The 24,800-nt window shown below is 41.6% G+C and overlaps 1 protein-coding gene and 1 long non-coding RNA gene across 5 annotated transcripts in view; one reads left to right on the forward strand and one right to left on the reverse strand.

Moving 5' to 3' along the window:
• Gm26552 overlaps nt 1-24,800 on the reverse strand; it is a 116,695-nt gene that overhangs the window by 79,318 nt on the left and 12,577 nt on the right. Inside the window, exons 3-4 of one of the 4 annotated variants that reach the window (XR_003950945.1) lie at nt 13,856-13,973; nt 13,116-13,204 (exon numbers count right to left, since the gene is read on the reverse strand). The exons of the other annotated variants lie outside the window; for them this stretch is intronic. This is a non-coding gene — a long non-coding RNA (predicted gene, 26552). Of the gene's footprint in view, nt 1-13,115; nt 13,205-13,855; nt 13,974-24,800 lie in introns of those variants that run through there. 4 annotated transcript variants of the gene reach the window in all.
• Gm8271 (predicted gene 8271) lies at nt 1,433-8,624 on the forward strand. Its single transcript, XM_011244806.1, has 5 exons — nt 1,433-1,562; nt 2,295-2,457; nt 3,384-3,515; nt 4,185-4,368; nt 8,524-8,624. Exons 1-5 carry the CDS (start codon nt 1,433-1,435, stop codon nt 8,569-8,571), a joined length of 657 nt encoding a protein of 218 aa, XP_011243108.1. The 3' UTR covers nt 8,572-8,624.

A 24,800-nucleotide genomic window follows, 5' to 3' on the forward strand; every position in this document is an offset into this window, starting at 1 on the left:
CACTCTGTTCATAGCAGCCTTATTTATTATAGCCAGAAGCTGGAAATAACCCAGATGCCCCTCAACAGAGGAATGGATACAGAAAATGTGGTACATTTACCCAATGGAGTACTACTCAGCTATTAAAAAGAATGAATTTATGAAATTCCTAGGCAAACAGATGGACCTGGAGGACATCATCCTGAGTGAGGTAACACATTCACAAAGGAACTCACACAATATGTACTCACTGGTAAGTGGATATTAGCCCAGAAACTTAGAATACCCAAGATATAAGATACAATTTCCTAAACACATGAAACTCAAGAAAAATGAAGACTGAAGTGTGGACACTATGCCCCTCCTTAGAAGTGGGAACAAAACACCCATGGAAGGAGTTACAGAGACAAAGTTTGGAGCTGAGATGAAAGGATGGTCCATGTAGAGACTGCCATATCCAGGGATCCACCCCATAATCAGCATCCAAACGCTGACACCATTGCATACACTAGCAAGATTTTATCGAAAGGACCCAGATGTAGCTGTCTCTTGTGAGACTATGCCGGGGCCTAGCAAACACAGAAGTGGATGCTCACAGTCAGCTAATGGATGGATCACAGGGCTCCCAATGGAGGAGATAGAGAAAGTACCCAAGGAGCTAAAGGGATCTGCAACCCTATAGGTGGAACAACATTATGAACTAACCAGTACCCCGGAGCTCTTGACTCTAGCTGCATATGTATCAAAAGATGACCTAGTCGGCCATCACTAGAAAAAGAGGCCCTTTGGACAGGCAAACTTTATATGCCCTAGTACAGGGGAACACCAGGGCCAAAAAGGGGGAGTGGGTGGGTAGGGGAGTGGGGGCGGGTGGGCATGGGGGACTTTTGGTATAACATTGGAAATGTAAATGAGCTAAATACCTAATAAAAATGGAAAAAAAAGAGAAAATATTATCCAGGTTTTATACAGTTAAACATATATGAGAAAGATATTTGCCTCTGTGAGACAGGAAAACCTTGGGAAATTGGAGTGTATGTCACATGATTTGACTCAGGTGGTATATTTATTGTTGTGAAACATCTACTACATCCACAGTCCCCAGAGATTTGGGTGCTAACAACATCCCTTAAGTATGACAGAGTCCTAGCCAACGTTCCCCCTCAAAAGCACATGACATCTAATGAAGTAGTTAGAATTCTCCAGCTTTGAAAGGAGATCCCACAGGACCGTGAGAGGCTCCAGGAGAGGCACCCCAGAAAAGGACCAAGCTGGGGAGAACCAGTTAGCTGTTAGGTCATGGCAGTTGCTAGTGACATCATCAGTAATGCCTTCCTGGAGAGTCTCTTGTAATTAGGAAAGAACTAGAATCTTCTGTGTTGTCACCTGTGTTGTGGTGACAGCAACTGCCTGTGGTTCATCCCTTCTGTTTACTCTGGGTTCACCAGCAGGAATGTTTTCCTGGCTGCTCAGGCTATGTCAGAAAGAGAATGGCGATGAAGGAGAGATCAGAACAACAGAGAAGGAAGAGGGAATCCTTTCTCATGAAAAAGGAAGAAGGAAATCATTCTGGAGAAGGCACAGTGAGTCCTGGGCAGAGTTGGAGAACTTCCTGGTAGAGGTAGGCTTGAGCTGGGCCTTCCAGGAGTAGGTCTTAGAAGCTGAAGCCTTGGACTTTGTCAATGTCAGACAAAGAGTCAAGAATTTCTGATGATTAGTTTGACAGAGGCAGGAATTGACAAACCTGCAGCTACTTTTCTGGGAGCTATTTAATATCATTTTGAGTGGCAAAGAATGCCAGGAGTGGGTACTATGAGAATAACAGTGTGTCTTTTCTTGGAAGTTAGTTGAAGCACTTCATCTTCCAGATTACTGTAGGTAACTTGAGTCTCTGATGAAAAGAACAGAGAAGGATGCTCCCCTGGTCTTGTCATGTGGTGAGGACTCAGACACTCTGGATTTGAAGACACATGATTAATTAGGGCTTGAGAGTGCTAAGCACTATGAACTTCAGGATTTCCCTGCATCCCATCTGATATGACCTGACAATGTTCCCCACATCTTTATGTCTGAGGCAGCTTATAGATTTCAAGGCAACGGGGCCTGTAACAGGGAGTGTGGCATATGTCTGACAATGGTGGTTAGGAAGAGGAACATAGCTTAGCAAACCAGCTGGATGATAGCTTTTCTGCTCTTTTTGGATTCACCCTGTCTTTATCTTTCTCTCCCTCCATCTTCTTCTTGGGACTCAGAATAGTCTCCCCTGCCCCTAGGCCATCAAGTATGCAAATTCTTTTGTGTTTATCTATCTGCAGGGTCTGCTAGAAATACTTCAACCCAAAATTCCAAAATCACTAAGCAGAGATCAAAAATAAATGAACTAGAAGAACTGAAATTGGATATGAGGAAGATCAGCAATGACATGGAGGAAATGGGTGGAATCCTGGAACTTTACATATATGAGGATTTGAACTACAGGTAGGAATTATGCCCTGTTGACTGTATTGTGCCATCTGTTAACCCAATTTCCTTCCATGAATGGACTGTGTCATCTCTCATCATTCAATTAAGTAGCCCTGACAGGTGTTTAATTGTTGGATAAAAAAGGTGCAGTGTGTTTATTATCATTTTCTTTTGTACTTGACCTTGGGGTGCTTGCAATCTGATTGTTGCTGTAAACAGTTGGAAGGACCTGCTCACACTTACTGTCTCTCAGTGTGTGAATGCAATGCCTGTATTGTTCCTTATATTCTGAGAGATGGCACCTCACAGGATTTATTTGGCATTCTAATTGTGTCTGTGTGTGTGAACGTAGTTGTGTGTGTTTTGTTCAGGACTGGGGTTCTGGGACCTTTGATGGGGTCTGAGGATTTGTGTGATGCACAGTTTGTAGGTCCTATTCGTGTTGAGTCCATAGAGGCCCAAAGTGATCATCAGGGAAGTTTTCTCCTGGTTTCCTTGGTGTCACACAGGAATCACCTGGGAGAGGAGGTGTGATAAAGCCTTTCTCCTGTAAATACTAGTTGTGTCCTCTGGGAAATCAAATAACAACAGGACCTAAGGAATGAAAATCCCTGCCTTAAAAATAAGAGGAAAGTCATTACAAATATCTACTGGACCCAAGCCTGTGGCACAGTGTAGTGGAAAATTGTCATTGAAGTAGTCTATTCCTTCATGCTTGCCCAGGAAGCTCTTGAAGGTCAGCTAGCTCCATTTGGTCCCCTGGCTCTGCTGTCCTCTGCCCAGGATAGTAAGTTTAATTAGCACCAAGGGGACCCAGTTTGAATGAGCCAGGATGTGGCATGTACTTGGTTTGGGTAGTCCATGATACAGCCTGTTTGCACATGATTATTGAATCCTTAATTCAGCAGATTATTTGCTTCTTGGGCTATGTCCTAACACAGGATGAACACTGAATTCAACATCATTAAATCACAACATGAGAAGACAATGTTGGATATGAATGAAATGATCCAGTCCATAATTGGTTCCATGCAGTACTCCAAGGAACTGATAGAAGATAACTATTCCTACAGGTGAGTCAGTGACACTACTGAAACCCCCAGAACTAGGCAGGGAATGCTTCTGTCCTTTTAGGACTTTGAACAAAAGCAAGGACTCTGGTTCTATGCTATCTGTTATTTTTATCCAGGAACCCTGCCCTGAGGCAAGGGTCTTTTATTTGTACCTCTTGGACACAGTTGTCCTAAGTGTGAAGTGTGTCCAAGACCCTCCAAACTTTATTCTTCCAAATTCAAGATCCTCTACATAGAAAACTTTTCCACCACGCTGGGAATATCCAGGAACCCTGAACCTCTAGGGTTCTGACCACAAATTAAAAGATCTAGGATTCCTGACAAAAATGGAAAGAGTGTACACCTGTTTGGTGGTCTCACCTCTCTCAGAGGGGATAAGCCCTCCCTTGATGAAGGTTTTATGGTACCACAGACCTATAATCTACCATGAGGATCTTCTGTGATGTATAGGGAAAACTCTTGGGGACAGGGTTTTCAGAATGTTGTGGAATCCTCTGGAATATGGGTGGTATCTTGATTTGACTTGTCTTTGTTTGGTTCTGCTATGTATATTGTGGACTCTTCTCTGGCTTTCTGGGGATCAGGGCCCTTGCAGGGATCATGGGACTTGTAGGAGTGAAAAGCCAATGGAATCTGGCTGGGAATCATCAATTTTTCTTTGTGGATCAGCATTAAGGAGGACCACCTCCTCCGTGAGTGCACTCAACTCAGCGAAAAAGTAAGGATATTACTGAATGAGAACAGAAAGCTGCTAGTGGAGCAGGCTGGAACGCAATTGTCTCATGAGGAAGAAAAGAGGTTCTGTGAGGAGGCCAGCAAGAACATCTGTGCTTCAAGTGCAAAGGAACAGCAGGTAGGATGATGTGTATCAGAGGCAGATTGCCCTCATGTCTAACCATAAACATAGACAATCCAATGTCACAGTCCACCAACTTCTCCAGGCACTCACCTATGTCTCCTCCAAGTGTTTGTTTATGTGATCATCTATATGGCTCTCTGTGGAGATAGCCTGGTTCAAGAAACTGCATGTTTGGCATGCAAATGTTCCTGCTCTGCTAGAATCACTAAGGGAGATAGGTTGATCACAACACAACAGCACATGCCTTAAGTTTGAAGGGTGCTGTGTTGGAGCCCTTGTTGAGAATAGCAAGAGCTTTGAAGGAAGAAGTAAAGGCCTGTAGAACATTTGCTTTACAGGGATCTTGTGAGATTCTAGGTAGGAAATAGTTTAAAGGGATGACAGCCTAGATTAATTGACAAATAAGTGGATTTCTTTGCTGTCTTTTGGTGGCTTTTCTATTCCCCCCTTCCCCCCTCTATCTCAAAATGGTCTCTTCAGGCTTCATATATCTTGGTTCACATTGAGAGAGCCTGAGTAGAAGCTTGTCAGTTCTATTTTCTTTGAGTGCTGTTGGAGTGGTCAATCCTGGGCCTTAGAATCTGGAGTTGTCTGGATGACCAGAGATGATAGAAAGGCTTCTCACAGGCTCAGGTTTGGTGTGGGATTTCTGAGGCTTCATGAAAAAATTTCTTAATATATGCCCCCAATTCTTACCAAGAAGAGTGTTCTCTAGTGATTTTTGTTAGATGTTTCCCTCCTTCCCCCCTCCCCCTGACAGGGTTTCTCTGTTCACACTGGCTGTCCTGGAACTCACTCTGTATACCTGGCTGGCCTCGAACTCTGAAATCTGCCTGCCTCTGCCTCCCAAGTGCTGGGATTAAAGTAGTGTGCCACTATGACCCGGCTTCTCTAGTGCTTTTTATTCCTCTAAAATAATCGCAGAGTCGTTGGGTCTCCCTTGAAACATCTCCTCTGCATAGTCTGAATTATCTTGGTCCTGAACCATAACAGATACCTCATTGTTTTCTGCTCACTTATGATTTTATGTCAACAACTCTGTGTGTGCTTGTGTGTGTGTCTGTGTCTGTGACTGTGTGTCTATGTGTTTCTTTTTGTGTGTGCATGGTTTTTCCGACCTGTGTCTCTCTCTTGTATGTTGGGAGGCCATTCAATGACATCTGAATTGTCCAGTCATTCTCTATATTACTTCTTTGAGCCTTGGTCTCTCAATAAACGTGACATTTACTGTTTTGTTCTGTCCAGTAGTCTTTGCATCTCCTGGCCACTATCAGGAAGCTCTCCCTCTCTTATTTATTTCAACAAATTGATAAACAATACAGCTATGTTAAAAATAAGTGTTAGATGTCTTCACTTTCCCTGCATAGAATTATCTCCCTGGGGGATTTGGGTCTGTCTTATTGTCTCCATCATGAACATGCACAGAATCCTACCATGCATCCCCCTGCTAACATGATTTTTGCTAACTATATCGTGGGCATAACTTTGTTTCAGGATACTTTCCTCCTCATAGTTGGCACAGTGCTGCATTTCATAAATGTCACAGCACGTCATTCAACCAGCTTTCTTCTGACTGATATTGAGGAAGATTTAATATCACATGAACTGTAATAGGTTGAAAAGTTACTGGGTAGTGACCAAAAGTCACTGTCTTCCTCTGATGTTACCAAGGAACCAGTGTAGTTATAGTGAAGGCTACTGAGAGAGTCAACATGGGGCTTGCTGGAGGCTTTTCTTAGGAATGTCTTTCATGGGAATTTGGTATTGTGTTGTCCAGGTTATCTGTGCCGAGCTTGTAACTTCCTTGTAGGACCAGAAAGTATCTGCATGAAAAAAGTTTCTGAAGAGGAGTTAATTAGAGATGAGGGCCTCAAAGACTGCCTGAGTCTAAGAACCTTATACACATACACATTAGAGGTCCTAGTAGGTGCTCATGCAACAGGAAATGTGCTGGGCGACAGTAATATTTTCATTGATTTGAGTTTGTGTGTCTCTGTGTGTGTATTGTGTCCTGTATATGTTTTTGTTTCTTTTGTATGGTGTGTGTGTTTGTCTGTGTGTGTTTTGACCACCTTTGCCTGAGCTTGTTTATACTAAAGTTGTGTGTTTGTGTAATACCCTTGTATTTTGTGTTTGTGATATGGGTGCTTGTATATACAAATGTGTGTGTGTGTGTGTGTGTGAATGTGCATAAATGAAGCTGTGTGTATCTCTAGAGGCCAAATTTAATGAGAAATGCACTCTGAGGTTTTAGTTTGCACCTATGAAATATCAAATACAGCAGTCCAATTATTCTGCATGCTCACCTAACACCCAAGAAAAAAGGACACAAAAAATGTTGTAGGGTCAAATTTTTAACTGACTAGAAACAAAACTATTAATTCTCATTGAAATCATTAGAGCAAATGTAAGGGATATGGTATATATAGGTAAGGAGGACATAGCTGTATAAAATCCATGTGTTTATGTCCCTTTTCTGCTCTTGGTGAATTGTGAAGGACCACTGGAAGGTCAGGTGGCTCACTGTGTCTTCTAAGCATTCCAGGTTGTTTTCCTCATTGCCTGCCACCATTACATTTCCTGCTACCTCTGCTCAGTAAAGCTTTGCCTTGTAGTTTGTCTTGGATTTTACTCATTGAGAGATTGAGTTGCTTGGAGCTGAACTTGCATCCAGCAGAATTCCCATAGCTGTGGAGCAAACCAGGCCTGTTACAGGAGCCCATTGAGGGTCTTGATAATCTAAAGTACTCACACTATCTTATCTGTGTAGCATTCAGCGGGACTGTTCTTCAACATCATTTTCTCAGAGTTAAAATCAGCCTCAGTGGGGGTTGGGAGAAATGAGGACCTTCAGACAGTTCTGGTAGTATAAAATTGGTTATGTGTTTTAGAAGCCATGTTCAGAAAGCAGAAGCTATCCTGATGTCCATCTGCTGAAGAATGAAAAGGTCCTAATGGTGCAGCCCTTCCATAAACTCAGTGTGAGATAATCCATGCAAACTTTTGTCCTTCAACTAGTGAGCCCTATCTTACTCAAAATAGCCCTGACACAATCACATTCTGGGGAGAAAATGTTTCCTTTGGATCCTGTTATAGACAGTTCCTATTACTCTGGGCTCATACCTTTGGACACCAAGTCAGTCAGGTGATGGAAAGGGGAGATCCTATTGGAAGAAACTGTTTACTTTGGGACAAGTCTGAAACAGTGAGCAACAACAAGAGGCTGGTCCACCACCAACATGTGAGCCTAGGCTGGGAAACAAACCTATTCTACACAGCCTTGGGAACTTGCTGAGCCAGATTGGATAATAGGACAAGAACCCTGAATCCCAGACCGGTTTATGAGTGGAAAGCACATCACTGACTGTGTTGCCTATATGCTATGCCCACTAAGTATCTTTCCCCTTCAAGATTTGTTTTTTATGCCTCCAATGTTTCCTGGGAGATTTTTATATTTGTATTAACCGGGAAACTAAACAGGTCACTGCAATACAATATGCTTGTATTGCATAAACACAAATATTATGTGTGTTTGAATGTGTGCCCTACAATAGTCACAGATGTACAGGGGTGTTGTTTTGTTTTTTTCATGACCATAACTTTTAAGGTTCATTGCTCGGCCTTGGGAATATTTTTCTTTAGCAAACTCTTGCAGATTCTAGGACCTATGAAGTACCCATGGGCTTTTGTGTTGTAAGGTGTCTCTGGTTATTTGCAGATAGGGGGATTGACAAGAGGAACCCTGTGAGGTTCCTGCACTGGAGAAACAATCATAGCCTTCACTTCTGTTCAGGGCACGCTCGCACCCCATAAGGAATCCACATGGTTTTCTAAGTTGCACACATCTCTCTTGAATTCACATTCAGACATTGCTACAATGTTATTACTCAATATAATATACCCGCATAACTGGAGAAATGTGGTGTTTTTTTTAGAACTCCAGTATAATGTGTAGTTGACAGTTCAGTTTCTAGCAGTTTTTAAAAGGTGAGAAACAATTTCAAGCTCAGGTGCTCTATGACACTTGGGATGCACGTTATGATCTCAGCTGATATGTCATGTTGGTTTGTCCATCTGAATAAAGATGTTCTGGGAGGGACAGTTGAATTGACAAATGCTTACCAGGACATTTTTTTCTTTTTCTCTAAGTGTGTAAACTCCAGTAGAAACCGGAACATGGCACAGACCACGACATGATCTCCCTCAAAGAGAAGTGCTGGAGGAGGAGCACTGAGTGTGCACAGGAAATACACCACTGTTGCCTCTCATCCCTAATAACCATGGCTGCAATGGGCTGTATGCTCCTCCTTTATTTTGGTTTCTTTGGTCTGAACAGGCCTTAATTTCATCTAGCCTGGACTGGAATCCAGGCATTTCTTTCTGTTCTCTTGGAAGTCTGCAGGAAGACAGCTCCTGGGACTTTTCTTCCTCCAGGCAACCAATTCTCCTTTACCCAAGGTGACCCTTGGCGTGCGGCGAGAAGGGGGCTCTACCACAGTGGGCTTTTTCCTGAGTCCAAACCAGATGCTTCCTTCTCCATAATATTGTTCAGCTGGCTTCACTTTTCATGCTATTTTAAGCTTTAATTTTTTTTTTCTCCTTGTGGATCAACAATTTTGGTAATAAAACAAGAAACAAACACTTGTCTCAGGTTAGTAATAAAGTTGTTGCCTACTATCTAGAAATGTACCTGCCTTTTCTTTTTTTCTTTTTTCTTTTCTTTTCTTTTCTTTTCTTTCCTTTCCTTTCCTTTCCTTTCCTTTTCTTTTTCTTTCTGTAAAATGTGGCATTTTACAGGTTGGGATGTAGCACCGTTGGTGGAGTGTTTACCTAGCTACTATTTACAAAGCCCTTGTTTCAATCCCTAGCACTGTGTAAGGTAGGTTGTGACTCGTGTCTGTAATCTCAGAACTCTACAGGTAGACATGTGGGAAGCAGAAATTCATCCTCAGCGTACAGTGAGTTTCAGGTTGGCCTGACCCAGAGGAACATGGAAAAAACAAAAACAAGAAAACCTAAAAGCTGATGTGTTTTCTCTCTCTCTCTCTCTCTCTCTCTCTCTCTCTTGTCATAATTCTTTTGGTAGAGGGAAGGAAAGAGAAGAACATGTATTGATTTCCCTGGTATCTACCAAATTTGTATATTACTTGTCGGTTAATATTATAACAAACATTAAATTGTATTCAGAAACATATTTTGATTATTATCTTTGTGTGTTTTGGATCTCATGGCAGTAATAGGTACCCGAGGTGTTAACTACCGTTTCTGTAACAGTAAACTGTCTCTCTCTACAGCCCAATGCTGTGTAGTTTGTATGGTTCATTTGTTGTTGGCTTGTTGTTATTGATGTTGTTTGTGTTGCTGAGGCTAGAGTCTGGGGCCTTGTACATGTTGGGCAGGCAAATTCTCCACCACTGAGTCTCCAGCCACTTTTCTGGAGGTTTTTGTTGCTGTAGATTGTACTGAAGAAGTCTTTCAGCTTTTATATTTGAAAAAGATACCACGGCAAGATACACAGCCACAACCAATGCACCAAGATAAATAACCAACCCAACAGAGCGACATTATGATGCAGTAGTTGTAAGAATCAATTTAAAAGATATATTACCTCATTCTTGGGTTTGCCTATGTTCTTAATTTTTAGATTAAAAATCTTTTGAAACATTGAATGACACCTCTCATCTATCAACTACTGCCATTAAATATCGCATCTTCACAGCTGAATAAATAGACCAGCCAACATCCAGAATAGTCCTCCAGTCATTCAAGAAAGAGTTCCTAACTAAGGACAAATTGTTTCTACTGATTTCTTTCCTGGGGTTTCATTTTGGATTGCATGTTCACTTTTAAAGATGCTTGCTGATCTCTTCGTGGACCAGAGATGGAGGAAGCACTCCACTCTATTTATTTTTTCACCACAAGATTAATTCAGGTCAATCTCAGCTCTCAGGTTTGTTCTTGTAGTGGTTTTGAATGTTTCAAAGGAAATGTTGCTGCATGGAGAGCTATGAAGCTGCTGATGTTTGCAAGTCAGTTAGAGAGTGACTTCTACAAGCAGATCAGATTGGTGGCCCTGGTCTTCTGGCTGTCAGGGGAACACCACTTTGGCCACTGATTCAAAGAATGTTCTGTTGAGAGCATTTGCTAAGGGGGTTCTGATGATGGCAACTTGCTGATGTCAGGGAACTCCAGGGACATGAGCTCACTGAATCACTGCTTTCATTGGAAAAGGAACTTTTTGGCCAGAACAATCCTCTTAGAATCTATCTTTCTGCACAGCAGCTCTGGATCATTTCTCCAATGCCCTGACTGGTTTAGCCTTAACTATAGGGGAAATCACACACACACACACACACACACACACACACACACACACACACACACACACACACACACTGTGGTTAGCATCTGCTTTCTTTCCCTGTCTACCTGGGCCACAAAATTTCTCCACCTCAAATATTTTCAGGTCTCAATAGATAAAAGTTCTGAAACTTCATCTTGATATGCACCAATAATACAGTAACACACAATTTCTAGCAGTCTATGTAACATTGATGTTTTGTCCAGGAGGCTCATAGCTCTTTTTTCAAGTAATCACCTAATCCAACCCTAAGTCACAAAAATTGCAAACCTGAAGACAAAAAGAATCTATTCTGAGTCAGGTGAAGTCTCTGCAATGTTCTTTTGAAGTTCATATACTGTTTTCAGATCTTCCCTCTGATATTCTAAAATGTCACCATCATTCCTTCACTGAGGGCTTTATGAAGAATGAAGTAGGAATATTGAATCCTCTCTGTGGCATTGGCTTTAACTCACTCAGTCTTGGAAGATACACTCATATCATGGATAAATTCTGTTCTGCCACCCACAGTGCAGAGCAAGTTACAAATCTATCAGATATGTGTCAGCATCTACATGTTCACAGTAATTCATGCTTCATGATTTATGACCACACATCTTGAACGATAATATGTCCTGTCTTGATCAAACAAGCTTCACATTATCATCCCCAAATTTTATCATTCGCCATCACCTTCAGTTTTAAAACAAACCCTGTAACATCAGTTATGGTTCTCTCTGCTGGAAATCAGGAATGCATGGAAAATAATTTGTAGGGTCCTTATGATCTGTTTCTGCTATCACAAAATTCAGGAAGTCATAATTTTCCCAATAACTCGAATTATCATTGTCATGACAGCTTTAGTCATCTCAGGGTTATGCTTTCTACATCCTAAGCTTCAGTCAAAATATTAATAGCAACCTCCAGCTATGCTGACCGAGTGCAGTTTGCTGTTTCTGTCTAGTAGTTGTGCTGTCACATGATCCATAAGTGATCCTCATATAGTTTTCCTTTATACTCAGCTGGATCTCATCATAATGAATGGGGCTGGGAGCCCACAATTCTGCCTTGTATATAGGGTGTCACCCTGCCTCTGGATAATTTTGCATTGTACTATCTGTACACGTCTTTCAGCTGATGTTCATTGATCCAGCAACAACATACATAGCTGTTGAGCTTCAGGGTAGTATATGAAATAGCTCAGCCAAATGATTAGTAGCTCCAACCTGCAATGTGCATATTGCCTGGTAAACATAGAGCTTTTTCAAGCATTGGTATATTTTGCCCTGAATCATCAATCTCTGTTGGTATAAAATACACTGTCTTGGCTTGCTGACCTGTGGAGAAAAGTAAGTTCCTCATTAGGCTGATACTATAATATGCTTTCAGTCAATCTCTGCTTGTGACCTTCTGGAGAAGTAGCTGAACATTGGGAGCATCTGCTCTTCAAAGAGGTCAAACATGCCCTCTACAAATACTTTCTCAGGACTGGACATTTCAGTCCAGCGGTGAAACCGGAGTCTCCAGTAATTTTCTTTATGGAGGAACAAATGAGTAACGGGAGGAATGTGGGACTGTTGTCATCTCTGACACAAATTATCTTCGTCCACATGTTACTCTTGTGCGTGTGATGGAGTCATTCTGCTTTAGCACTGTACTGGGGTTGGAATCTTATGCATTTGGTTGTCATCTGTTTGGATAACAACCTAGATCAACACAGTTGACAACATTCTTTCATGACACATTTCCCTACACATAGGGAGAACTGAGGACTCAGTAAGCTTACCACTGCCTTGGGCAGTAAACTGAAAAGATTCTTTCTTGCTCACGTGCAAATCTTCCCTCCATGTGGGCTACTTGTTGGTGGATATCTGGGTTTTGAGTACAGTTATAAGGAGTTGGGCAGAGGACATGGAAGTTGAAAGGAGGGGCAGTTGAGTGCAGAGAAAGTCAATGTTTGACCTTGCTTACTGAATGTAATAAACCAAAGGGGCAGTGGTTCCCATAATCCAAATAAGTGAATCATGTGACTATGAAACAGCATGTGATTATATTGGAGAGTCCTATATTACTGGATAACTGGATAGATACCAGGACATTTTTAGCTCTTTTGTTTTCAATGAAGTAGTTCAAACTTCTATGTAGGTTTGTATTTTTAGTGTATTTTGCAAAGAGTCACTTTCTTGATGCATATACTTTTTCCAATTATGGCCACTCCCACCTAATTTATCGAATTGGTTTTTTCTTCCAAGTCCACTGAGTACTTCAAATTTAATATGAGAAACTGAAGACAATGTCCTAAATCTTGTCTCTTGTCTTAGGATTTCCATTGTTGTCAAGTGACACATGACCACAATAATTCTTAGAAAGAAAAATTTTATTGAGGCTGGTTTACAGTGCAGAAGTTTAGTCCATTATCATCATGGTGGGGAGCATGGCAGTGTGCAGGCAGAAATCGAGCTGGAGGACCTGAGAGCTCTAAATTTTGATCTGCAAGTAGCAGAAAGAGATTGGGTTATACTAGGCTTGAGCATATATCAGACCTTGAAGCCCTCTTCCAGTTACACACTTCCTCTAACAAGGCTACACCTAGTGCAACAAGACCACACCTCTTAGTAGAGCCATTCTCAATGGGTCAAGCATTCAAACACACAAGTCCATGCAGGCCATGCCTATTCCAACCACCTCATCTTGGAATTACTCCACACTATCAGCTGGTATCTCATCCTAATTAGGACCAGGTGGTAAATTGTACTGAAATCCTGAATTGGGGAAGTTTTGGGTCCTAGTAATTCTTCATAGCTCCAACAGTCATTAAGTTCTGTGTCTGTTGTTCTGTCTTTATCGTTGAGGAGAGCATGCCTACTTCTTTTGTATTTATTTTAATGTTTCAAAATGTTATTTACAATCACATAATACATTTTTATCTAAAACACCACACTTTACTTCCCTCAATTCGTTCCTATCTGTAACCACTATTCCTTTACACACTATGTATTTTTAAAGAAGATAACAGAGCCCACTTAGCATGGATAGAATTAGCAAAATCTACTGGAGCATGAGTAGCCTCTCAGGGATGTATCCCCAAAGAAAACTGGCTCTCTTCTCCTCAGCAGCCACCACTTGCCAGCAAGTCCTTACCTAAGGATGGTCCTGCATGAGCCTCTCCCTTGTTAATGCTGAGAAGTTCATTGCCCAGATCTTGCTCACCTTTTGGGCATGCAGTTACAATTGCTATGAAGTAATGTGTGCAGCAGCCCTATCATAACAGATAAATACTGTTTTGGTTTGGACATCCTTACCTCTGCATCTCAAAAATTTCCTCTACCTTTTTCTGCCATAACTCCATAGCCTTGTAGTATGAGGTTGTGATATAGCCGGGTCATGTAAGCTGAGAACTCCACAGACCCATATTCTCTGTACATTGATCAAGTGGTCTTTTAGGACTCTAATAACTGTTATACACTGTTAGGAGAAGTATAGGACCAGAAAGGTGTACAACTTACAGAGAAAGTCTGACACAAGAGTGAGTTTGAAACATGTCCAATCCCTGAAAATATCCTGAATACAACACTAGGAGCATTGTGTCCTCCTTGTCTGAGCCTGCATGTTCCAGCTCACTTACAACACCTACCTCCACCACCCTTGAGGTAATCATTTACTCTGGTGACTAGATTACAGGTTAAACTTCCTTTCACTCTATTATGACAGAACCAGCCAACACATGGAGTTCTTCATGCAAATGAAACATTCACAGCACATTTGCACTGGAGAATAATGCAGTTACCCTGAAAGCCCCTACCTACATGTTCACTCCAATTTAAGGAGATCTGTTTCACTGAAAACCGTCTCAAGAGAAGACTATTTCTCCCACACTTACACCAACCAAGATCTTGGTATCCTAACTGGCTACTCATCATTCTTTCCAGTCAAGCCTGGGGTACAATGGTGCCTAGATATGCCCAAGGGAAAAACAGATTTGACTGACAGAGACTCTTTTCTGATGATTACCTAGAGCTATACTATTTTATGTGTCTAGAAATGAAACTTAGAAGACAAATTAATACTATTTATTTACAGTGGGCAAATAGTAGCCAGATCTCCCCTAGGGGCTATGTCCTACACATACATATTTAGCCCAGTCAACATCAACAACAAATAAATGTGGAACTTTGAATCTAGTGTGGAAAGGGTTGGTTATTCCCATAACATTCACACTACTGTTTCACTTGGGATCGTGATTTGCTGGCTGAGGAACATTGTTGATCACAGGGTTCACTGTTGAGGAAATGGTTGATTATTTTCTCACTGTTAGCATGAAGGCCATATCCTAATATTGTGAATGTTATCAGGCAGGGATGAACCTTGCAGGTTAGTACCAGATTGAGTTCTCCATGTCCTATGACTCAAGGATATAATGTCTTCAGCAAAAGGACCTTAACATTGAGTTTTGGAGGCTAACCATGAGCCATGGGATTATTCCATATTTTTGAAGGGATTGTATCTATGGGACATTTTTACTAGATAAATTTTTGGGTGAGAAACTTTCTTGTCAGTATAGAGTAACTCCATTTAAATCCATTATATATATGCAGATGTACATATTTTACCACCTGTTTACTAATCGGTCTAAAATTATGTACGGGACTATGGAACTATCTTATCATGTTCATAATTAACAAGGTTCACAAGGTTCATGGGTGGGTGAGACTGTTGAAGGCTTTCCCCCAGCAGGTTATAAAAAATATAGTAGACAAAGAATTGATACATCTGTAACATGGATCAATCTTGAAAACAATGCTAAGTGAAAGAAGCAGTTCATGAAGTCTACTGCAGCCTGAACACATTTATATTTAAATAGTCACCCAAAAATATTCCTCCATGCTCTGACACAACTAGATATAAAGCACAGTTATTGTAGTATGTGACCTCCCAGATCTCAGCTACTTAAGGCATCTTTGGAAGAGTAGAAATTTTAGTAATGAGGCCTTATTTGTTGCAACTCTACCATTCTGCATAACTCGCCTTTATCAGTCATTCCCTACCCTAAATTTGAAAAGTTAAAATGAATAACGCAATCCATAGATATTTGCTTTAGAGTGCAACACTCTTTTCCTTATAGCTCTTAGTCATTTCCTGACATTTCTAAGAGCTGTTGAAATCTTCTAATGGGTGGTCACTTAATGAGTGGACCCTGGCCCCTCAAATACTTCCAGATCCTGTATTTTGTTTTTGTTTTTGTTTTTGTTTGCTTGCTTGTTTTGTTTTTCGAGACAGGGTTTCTCTGTATGGCCCTGGCTGACCTGGAATTCACTTCGAACTCAGAAATTCGCCTGTCTCTGCCTCCCAAGTGCTGGGATTAAAGGTGTGCACCACCACTGCCCGCCAGATCCTGTATTTTTATTCAGGTCTTTGGTCAGAAAGACAATGAGAATATTATCAAATAATTATTTTGTGTGCTTTGTTTTCTTTTAATTGATGTAGGTAGTATCCTATCTCAGCATGTCTATTAATTTCATGGACCCAAACATTATCAGTCTGACAGAGCTCCACAGTGAGAGCCACACTGTTGACAAACAGTAATAACAGCAGTAAGATATGTTAGGAACTTAACTTTACTGATTGTGGAATCAATTATTCTTTTAAAAATCTGAGAGAATTGAATATAAATAGTAAATACATTAACAACTAGTATAACTCCATAGGTTGCTTTAACCCCATCATGTATTCTAGCTTTTTACTAAAAATATGATACTAACAAAGAAAAAGTTAAATAAATGCTTTGTTTGTATCATAACCAGTTGGAAACAGATAGAACGGACTGAAGGCAGTCAAGACTGTATCTCACTTAGTTGTTTCCACAAATTAAACCATTAGCCAAACTTCCAGAAACTTCTTCAACAATCTACATTTGCAGTTGCTCTTAAGAAGCTGAACCTTGTGTATTTGGAGCCAGAGTTATAGACTGGTCCTTGTAGATGAAGCACACATGTGCATTAGTGTGCTAGGGATCCACCTTTAGTTTTCATGTCACTTTGCATCTATAATTATTAGAATTTACAACCCTTTGCTGTTTATCAAAAGAGAGATGCTAGTGTTTCTTAATATGGTTAGTATGGATTTCTATTGAAGTACTATAAATTTGCTAATAGTGGTTGAAAATGGCATTAGATTTTAGAGTTGAAGATGCAGCTCACTGTTAAAGCACTTATTCCAACAGGAGAATGTCAGCCTTCATGGGTTAATACTGGTTATGCTTGAGAAGGTTATACTTATTCTAAAAGTTGCATCCTTCTTTTTATTCCTATGCCTTTGAGGTACTGACTTTGCAGCTCATTGAGCAAAATGCAATCCAAAGGGATTGTATCTGAATTCTCTTAACAAACATTGATATTTTATTTCTAGTTTGTGATTTGCATAAATTTTTAGTATACAGACATATAAAATGTATGCAAGTATAGAAATTTACAAAATGAAAGTCAGAGTTTACAGTAACTTCTATTTCTTCTTAATCATTAGAATACATGTACAATTGATATCCAGCAAAAGTTCCAATCTTTTAGAATTAGAGAGATTCTCATATTCAATCACCACAACCACAGATTTCCTCAGTCACCAGCTCTTAATCTAAATCACTGGTGAGGCATTGCTTGCTAACTTTTCAAATCCATATACAAAGCAGTTAATAGCGCCTACAATAATCATGCTATGTAGCACTGAGAAGCATATCTTTACAGGCAGGTAGTAACTTGCAGGGTCAACAAGTGCTGAGGCTGGAGGATTATTTCAGGATTTGGTTCTTCTACCATGTGGACCCAAGATCAAACTCAAGTAATCATGTTTGGCGAGTGGCACATTTACCCATTGTACCATTTAACTGGACCCTCAAACAGTTATTACATGAATTAAAGCACAGTATGGTTCCATGGAGCTTTTTCTTCTCTGCTTAGTCTTGGTTATCACTTACCACTCTGCACTGTTTAAAAATTTCCACTTGCCCCTAAATCAGATAGGGGACTAATATCCAATGTATATCTAAAGAACTCAAGAAGGTGGACTCCAGAAGATCAAATAACCCCATTAAAAATGGGGCTCAAAACTAAACAAAGAATTCTCACCTGAGGAATACCAAATGGCTGAGAAGCACCTGAAAAAAAAATGCTCAACATCCTTAATCATCAGGGAAATGCAAATCAAAACAACACTGGAGAAAGAGGAACAATCCTCCATTGTTGGTGGGATTGCAAGCTTGTACAGCCACTCTGGAAATCAGTCTGGTGGTTTCTCAGAAAATTGGACATAGTATTACAGGAGGATCCCGCAATACCTCTTCTGGGCATATATCCAGAAGATGTTCCAACTGGTAATAAGGACACATGCTCCACTATGTTCATAGCAGCCTTATTTATAATAGCCAGAAGCTGGAAAGAACCCAGATGCCCTTCAACAGAGGAATGGATACAGAAAATGTGGTACATTTACAGAATAGAGCACTACTCAGCTATTAAAAAGAATGAATTAATGAAATTCCTAGGCAAATGGATGGACCTAGAGGGCATCATCCTGAGTGAGGTAACCCAATCACAAAAGAACTCACATGATATGTACTCACTGATAAGTGGATATTAGCCCAGAAACTTAGAATACCCAAGATACAAGTTACAAATTGCAAAACACATGAAACTCAAGAAGAAGGAAGACCAAAGTGTGGATACTTTGCCCCTTCTTAGAATTGGGAACAAAACACCCATGGAAGAAGTTACAAAGACAAAGTTTTGAGCTAAGACGAAAGGATGGATGATCTAGAGACTGCCATACCCGGCGATCCATCCCACAATCAGCCTCCAAACGGTGACATCATTGCATACACCAGCAAGATTTTGCTGAAAGAACCCTGATATAGCTGTCTCTTGTGAGGCTATACCTGTGCCTGGCAAACACCGAAGTGGATGCTAAAAGTCAGCTATTGGATAGAACATAGGGCCCCCAATGGAGGAGCTAGAGAAAGTACCCAAGGAGCTGAAGGGGTCTGCAACCCTGTAGGTGGAACTGTTGTCTTAGTTAAGGTTTTATTGCTGTGAACAGACACCATGACCAAGGCAAGTCTTATAAAAACAACATTTAATTGGGGCTGGCTTATGGGTTCAGAGGTTCAGTCCATTATCATCAAGGTGGGAGCATGGCAGTATCCAGGTAGGCATGGCGCAGGAGGAGCTGAGAGTTATATGTCTTCATCCAAAGGCTGCTAGTGGAAGACTAACCAGTAACCCCAGGGCTTGTGTCTCTAGCTGCATATGTAGCAGAAGATGGTCTAGTCAGCCATCACTGGGAAGAGAGACCCCTTGGTCTTGCAAACTTTATATGTCTCAGTACAGGGGAATGCCAGGGCCATGAAGTGGGATGGGGTGGGTATGGAAGTGGGGGTGGGGGACTTTTGGGATAGCAATTGAAATGTAAATGAAGAAAATACCTAATTAAAAAAATTTGGAAATGGAAAAAAAACAGAAAAAAGAAAAAGAAAAAGAAAATGCCTTGCAACATTACAAGGAATTGACACAAGTCTGTTCTGAGGGACATACAGTTACACATATGAGGCAAATGTCATTTTTGTATAATTTAATTGGGTTTTCTTCTTATATAGTCAGGAGGATTAGACATTCTGCTCCCTTCTTCCTTCAGTGCATCTTGGAGTTTCGACCCATAAGTTCTTGCACCCATAATTACATAACTTATCATAGACTCAGACTGTGGTGTTGTGAGGAAGTGAAGACATGTTACAGGCATATGAAACTCAGATGGGCTGTTGGGAGCAGCACCTGCCTGTACAGGTGTCAAGGCAGCTAAAATCAGAGCAATATGCAGGACAGCTAGCTTTAAGCTAAGGCACCAGTGTGGATGGAGTGGGCAGGGAAGGTGTGGAATGCTCAAGGGAAAGAATGGCTTGGAACTAAAAGAGGGAGAATCAGAAGATCTGTGTGGAGAACGGGTACAGAGAGGTGGGGGCCTGATTGGGCAGATGTTAATGTCACTGTATGATGTTAACACTGTATACCCACTTGAATGAATAAGAAAATTTCATAATGTAATGGGAAAAAATTTCCACTTGCAGGCTCCTCCCCATCTGCTTTCATAGAACATATATTCTGCCCTCCCACTTACCTTGAGATCTGTCTCTTTTTTTTTTCTTCCCTTTTATAGTCCCATTACTGCTTTCTGGACTTTACAGGCCCTTCATATTAAACACATTTGTCTGGAACTCCATAGCTATGACCCACATGTAAGACAGAAGAGACACATGGATTCAAAGTATCCATTTTTCTTCCCAAATCTTCATTTGTTCTGCTGCTCATGTTCCCTAGACCTGAGCTGAGGTTCTAAGGCCTCCGAATCTCTGCAGCTGGTTGGAAGTTTGAACAGTGTTTCTTTTTCTCTTTTTCCTGCTTTTGCACTACTGCTTGTTTTGTTTTTCACACAGCTTCTCATTTAACTAGATGAGGGGCTCCCAGATTCTGTCTCTGTCTCCCTGTTTCTCTCTCTGTCCCTCTCTATCTTGTCCTCTCCCACTGTGAGTGTGTGTGTGTGTGTGTGTGTGTGTGTGTGTGTGTGTGTGTGTGTGTGTGAGTGTGTGTGTGAGTTCCTATCCTCTCATCCTTTTATGTTCATAAAGACACAGTTCAGACCAGTTTAAGCACATAACTTGCTTCTAAATTCCAGTGTGGCCTCAAGGTGTTATCTCTACAAGACACTACTTTAAATAAGAGTTGACATCCTCCTAAGGGAAATGATTTTGGGGGAAAAGCACAGAGATCTGAAGAAAATGCATTCCAAACTGTCCATGTGTTGACTCCTCTTTACAGCAACTCTCAAGGAGAAACATTGTATATAGTTTAGAAAGGATGTATGCTACAATATCCCAGAGTGGTTCCACTTGCTAGCTTCTTGCCTGACATTCTCATGTTCTTCTGATAGATAGTGTATCTAAAGCTAGCAACAGCACATTTTTAAGAACATAGGAATTGCCACAAATGGGTCTGTGCCAAGGTATTTGGCATTTCTTTGCTGGGTGTAGCACCATAGCAGTGATCTATATCATGTTCACCTCTGTGGCTGAGGGTTTAGTGTGAGTGAGTGTGAGTGTGAGTGAGTGAGTGAGTGTGTGTGTGTTTCCAGCTCATGTTGTTTCTACATAGCTCAGGCTGATATCTTACTTGCTACTACTCTGTCCTCAGCTCCTTGATTCAACATATGGGCCAACATACTCTTCCTGGGATTGTTTGCTTCTGATGGCTGAGGGGATCACTTGGGCTGATTCAGGACTCACATGGATCCAGCTAGACCTATGAGTAGCTTATCATAACTTCACTAACATCCTCAAAGCTGTAGTGAGTTCTGATGAGGATTTCGGGGAAATTCTCATCACTATGTATGTGATTTCCTTTGAACACCCACTCAAAGAGTGTATAGTCCTAGAATCTTCTCCAGATGCTTGTTCATTTCAGAGGATTCATCCTGCTGGCTCTGTATCAAACAATTCTAAATTCTCGTCATCCTTTTTTTTTCTTATCTTCCTTACTATGAACCTCAGAATGGAAAGAGCCACTTCTAGCAGTGCTTGGAAATTGAACCTTAAATTCCCTCATAGATTAAAAAGTTTCTAATAAACCAGAGAGCTATTGGAAAGTGGAGATGATAAAGAGCTTTGTTGTCACAAATGACAAGGAGAAAAAAAAATCCCCTGGTCAAAGCCAGAGGTTCTAACCCTTTACATCGCACTGTCTACCAGTGTGATATCAAACCTGCCAATGACACTTTATAGTTCTGAATGCCTGACCTCTCTCTAGCCAGGCATCTTTCCTCAAATTCAAATGCAGGTTTGGACCATCACTCTTTCTGCCAGTGTTTGCTCCTTGTATCAGAGGGCTAAGCTTGTGTCTGCCAGTCCTTAGGTATCTCCAGCCTGACCTGTCACTGGCTGAGCCCACCTTTTCTAACATCATAACGATTGGAATTTATTCTGTTGAAGCTTTGAGGGAAATCTCCATCTTATGTGACACATCTTTGTCACACACAGGCCCCCCCACCCTGACACATTTTACGGGCCCTGAGGATCTTCCTTTTGTCCTTGTATATGTCAGGTGACTGGCTTTTGATATGCATTATCCTGATCCAACTTCCTAGCAACTTTTCTCATCATCCTGATTAGAGGAATTAAGGAGGGCAAGAGCTGGGCTGTGTGGGAAAAGTGAGTGTCCACCTTCCCACATGAAGTAATGACATGATTCTAATGTAGCAGAGATTTCACACTTTTTTGGTAGAAGGGGATGCTAAAGACTTTTTCTGGGTCTCGGGGAAGGCCTGTGGAAAGGTATGTTAAATTGTGGAAAAGCTAACTACGTGTAGGCTCCTGGTGATGACCCTAACAGCTCCTTCACTGGACATTGTCTTGTATCCTGGAGAGCCTTAGCATCCTCTGTGATGCCACCAGTGTTGTGATGCCGTCAACTATTCTGGGGCATTTGTTTGTTGCACATAAGGTTACCCATAAATATGTAGGCCAGACTGAACAAGCTGCTTCAGAGAGAGAATGGAGAGCCTAACAAGAGCAGAGAGAGGCAGAAGGAATCCAGCCTTTGCTGTCAGAGTAAAACAGCAAGAAACAAGAGTTCTGTGGTTGGCACAGAAAGTCCTGAGCAAGGGATGGATGACAATCTTCCTGAAGTAAATGGTCTGGAGATATGTCTTCTAGTTTTGGGGCTCTGTAGCTGTGAGTTCCTGGGAAGAAATCAGCCTCATAGGCTCCAGCTTGAAGCATGCTGCCCTTGTCTTTCGGTGTTTCTTTAGGGTTTTTCCCCACTATGCAACTTCTTTTTTATTATTAGATATTTTCTTTATTAAATTTCAAATGTTATTCCCTTTCCTAGTATCCTCTCTAAAAATCCCCTATCCCCCCCCCTGCCCCTGATCCCCAAGATAACCTTCCTCCTTCTTTGCCCTGGCATTCCCCTATTCTGGGGCATAGAACCATCAAAGGACCCAGGGCCTCTCCTCCCATTGATGACCGACTAGGCCATTCTCTGCTACATATGCAGCTAGAGCCATGAGACCCACCGTGAGCTTTCTTTGATTGGTGGTTTAGTCCCAGGGAGCTCTGGGGTTACTGGTTAGTTCATATTGTTGTTCTTCCTATGGGGCTGCAAACACATTCAGCTCCTGGATACTTCCTCTAGCTCATTCATTGGGGAACCACGCTTTGGTCTTCCTTCTTCTTGAGTTTCATGTGTTTTGCAAATTGTATTTTGGGTACTCTGATCATCTGGGCTAATATCCACTTATCAGTAAGTACATATCATGTGTGCTCTTTGTGATTGGGTTACCACACTTAGGAAGATGTCCTCCAGATCCATCCATTTGCCTAAGAACTTCATAAATTCATTGTTTTTAATAGCTTTGTAAATGTACCACATTTTCTATATCTATTACTCTGTTGAGGGACATCTAGGTTCTTTCCAGCTTCTGGATATTATAAATAAGGCTGCTATGAACATAGTGGAGCATGTGACCTTGTTACAAGTTGGAGCGTCTTCTGGGTATATGCCCAGGAGTAATATTGCTGGATCCTCTGGTAGTACTATGTCCAATTTTCTGAGGAACTACCAAACTGATTTCCAGAGTGGTTGTACAAGCTTGCAATCCCACCAACAATGGAGGAGTGTTCCTCTTTCTCCACAACCTTGCCAGCATCTGCTGTCAACTGAAATTTTGATCTTAGCCATTCTGACCTGAGGTGGAATCTACGGTTGTTTTGATTTGCATTTCCCTGATGATTAAGGATGTTGAACATTTTTTAGGTGTCTCAGCCATTCAGTATTCCTCAGTTGAGAATTATTGTTTAGCTCTGTACCCCATTTTTAATGGGGTTCTTTGGTTTTCTGGAGTCTAACTTCTTCTTTTGGGGTGGTGGTTGTGGTTTCGAGACAGGGTTTTTCTATATAGCTCTGGCTGTCCTGGAACTCAATTTGTAGACCAGGCTGGCCTCCAACTCAGAAATCGGCCTGCCTCTGCCTCTCCAGTGCTGGGATTAAAAGTGTGCACCACCATGCCCGGCTGAGTCTAACTTCTTATCCAGAGATGGGCAACTTTCCTCATGTACAGACCAACCTAAGACATGGGACCCGGTGGTGATAGGGTTAACCTATGACAGGAAAGGCTGTGACATTGGAGGAATGACCTAAGACAGTAACCACAGTAGATGGACATGACTGCAGAGGCCTAGACCAGCCTCAAATTTTAATAAAATAAAAAGGGGGAAATGTGGAGAGCCGTGCCATTAGCAATCGCCATTATAAGATGGCGCCGGCTTCCACTGAGCCTAATTAGTAAACAAGCCTTATGCGCAAGTGCAAGAGTAAATTCACGCCCAGTCACTGCCCATCTCGGGGCGTAGTAATGGGGTGATGGGCGAGCAACTAATCAGGTGCTGTCACGCCACATCAGGTGCTGAACCGTCACGCTGCGGGCTATATAAGCAGCACCATTTTCCGGGTTCGGGGTCTTCCTTATGTTGAAGCAATAAAAGCTTTGCCGTAGAAGGATCCGGTTGTCCGAGTGAATTCTTGCCGGCGAGATACTAGCTCGGGTGAGAGTCCTGGGGTTAAAGCACTCCCTGGAGGCAAGCTCTCCTCTGGGAGGGAAGGTGCTCGGAGGACTGAGGGTCAGCTCCACCTCCTGGCTGCAGATGTAGGCCTGTAGGACCCTGTCCCAGAAGCTCTGTTGCTTCTGTGGCCTGTCCTCTTCTGAGTAGACCTGCCTTCATTTCTTTAGGTTTTATGCATTCCTTTTCCACAGGCTTTTCCATGGGACTTAGCATCATCTCTCCTGGTCTCTCTTATTTTTCTCTACTCTACCTAAAAGGACTATCCTGAAGGCATCATCTGCACTGCTCTTCCCCAGTGATCAGGATACAGAGATGAACAAGGCAGATAAACTGCCATTTCACCCTCAGATTATGACCTATGAGAGGAATGAACTGCATGCAATTCTGGATCATTATAGCAACAGTGATTTGAAGAACATGTAAGCATTACAC

This window comes from Mus musculus, chromosome 14 (genome assembly GCF_000001635.26).
Source record: "Mus musculus strain C57BL/6J chromosome 14, GRCm38.p6 C57BL/6J".
NCBI lineage: Eukaryota > Metazoa > Chordata > Mammalia > Rodentia > Muridae > Mus > Mus musculus.

What these genes read in the sequence shown, in the direction of transcription:
- Gm8271 (XM_011244806.1), top strand. Translation starts at nt 1,433, where the DNA reads ATGTTTTCCTGGCTGCTCAGGCTATGTCAGAAAGAGAATGGCGATGAA. An exon ending in ATCATTCTGGAGAAGGCACA is followed by an intron (nt 1,563 to 2,294) that starts GTGAGTCCTGGG and finishes ATCTATCTGCAG; the next exon opens with GGTCTGCTAGAAATACTTCA. An exon ending in GAAGATAACTATTCCTACAG is followed by an intron (nt 3,516 to 4,184) that starts GTGAGTCAGTGA and finishes TTTGTGGATCAG; the next exon opens with CATTAAGGAGGACCACCTCC.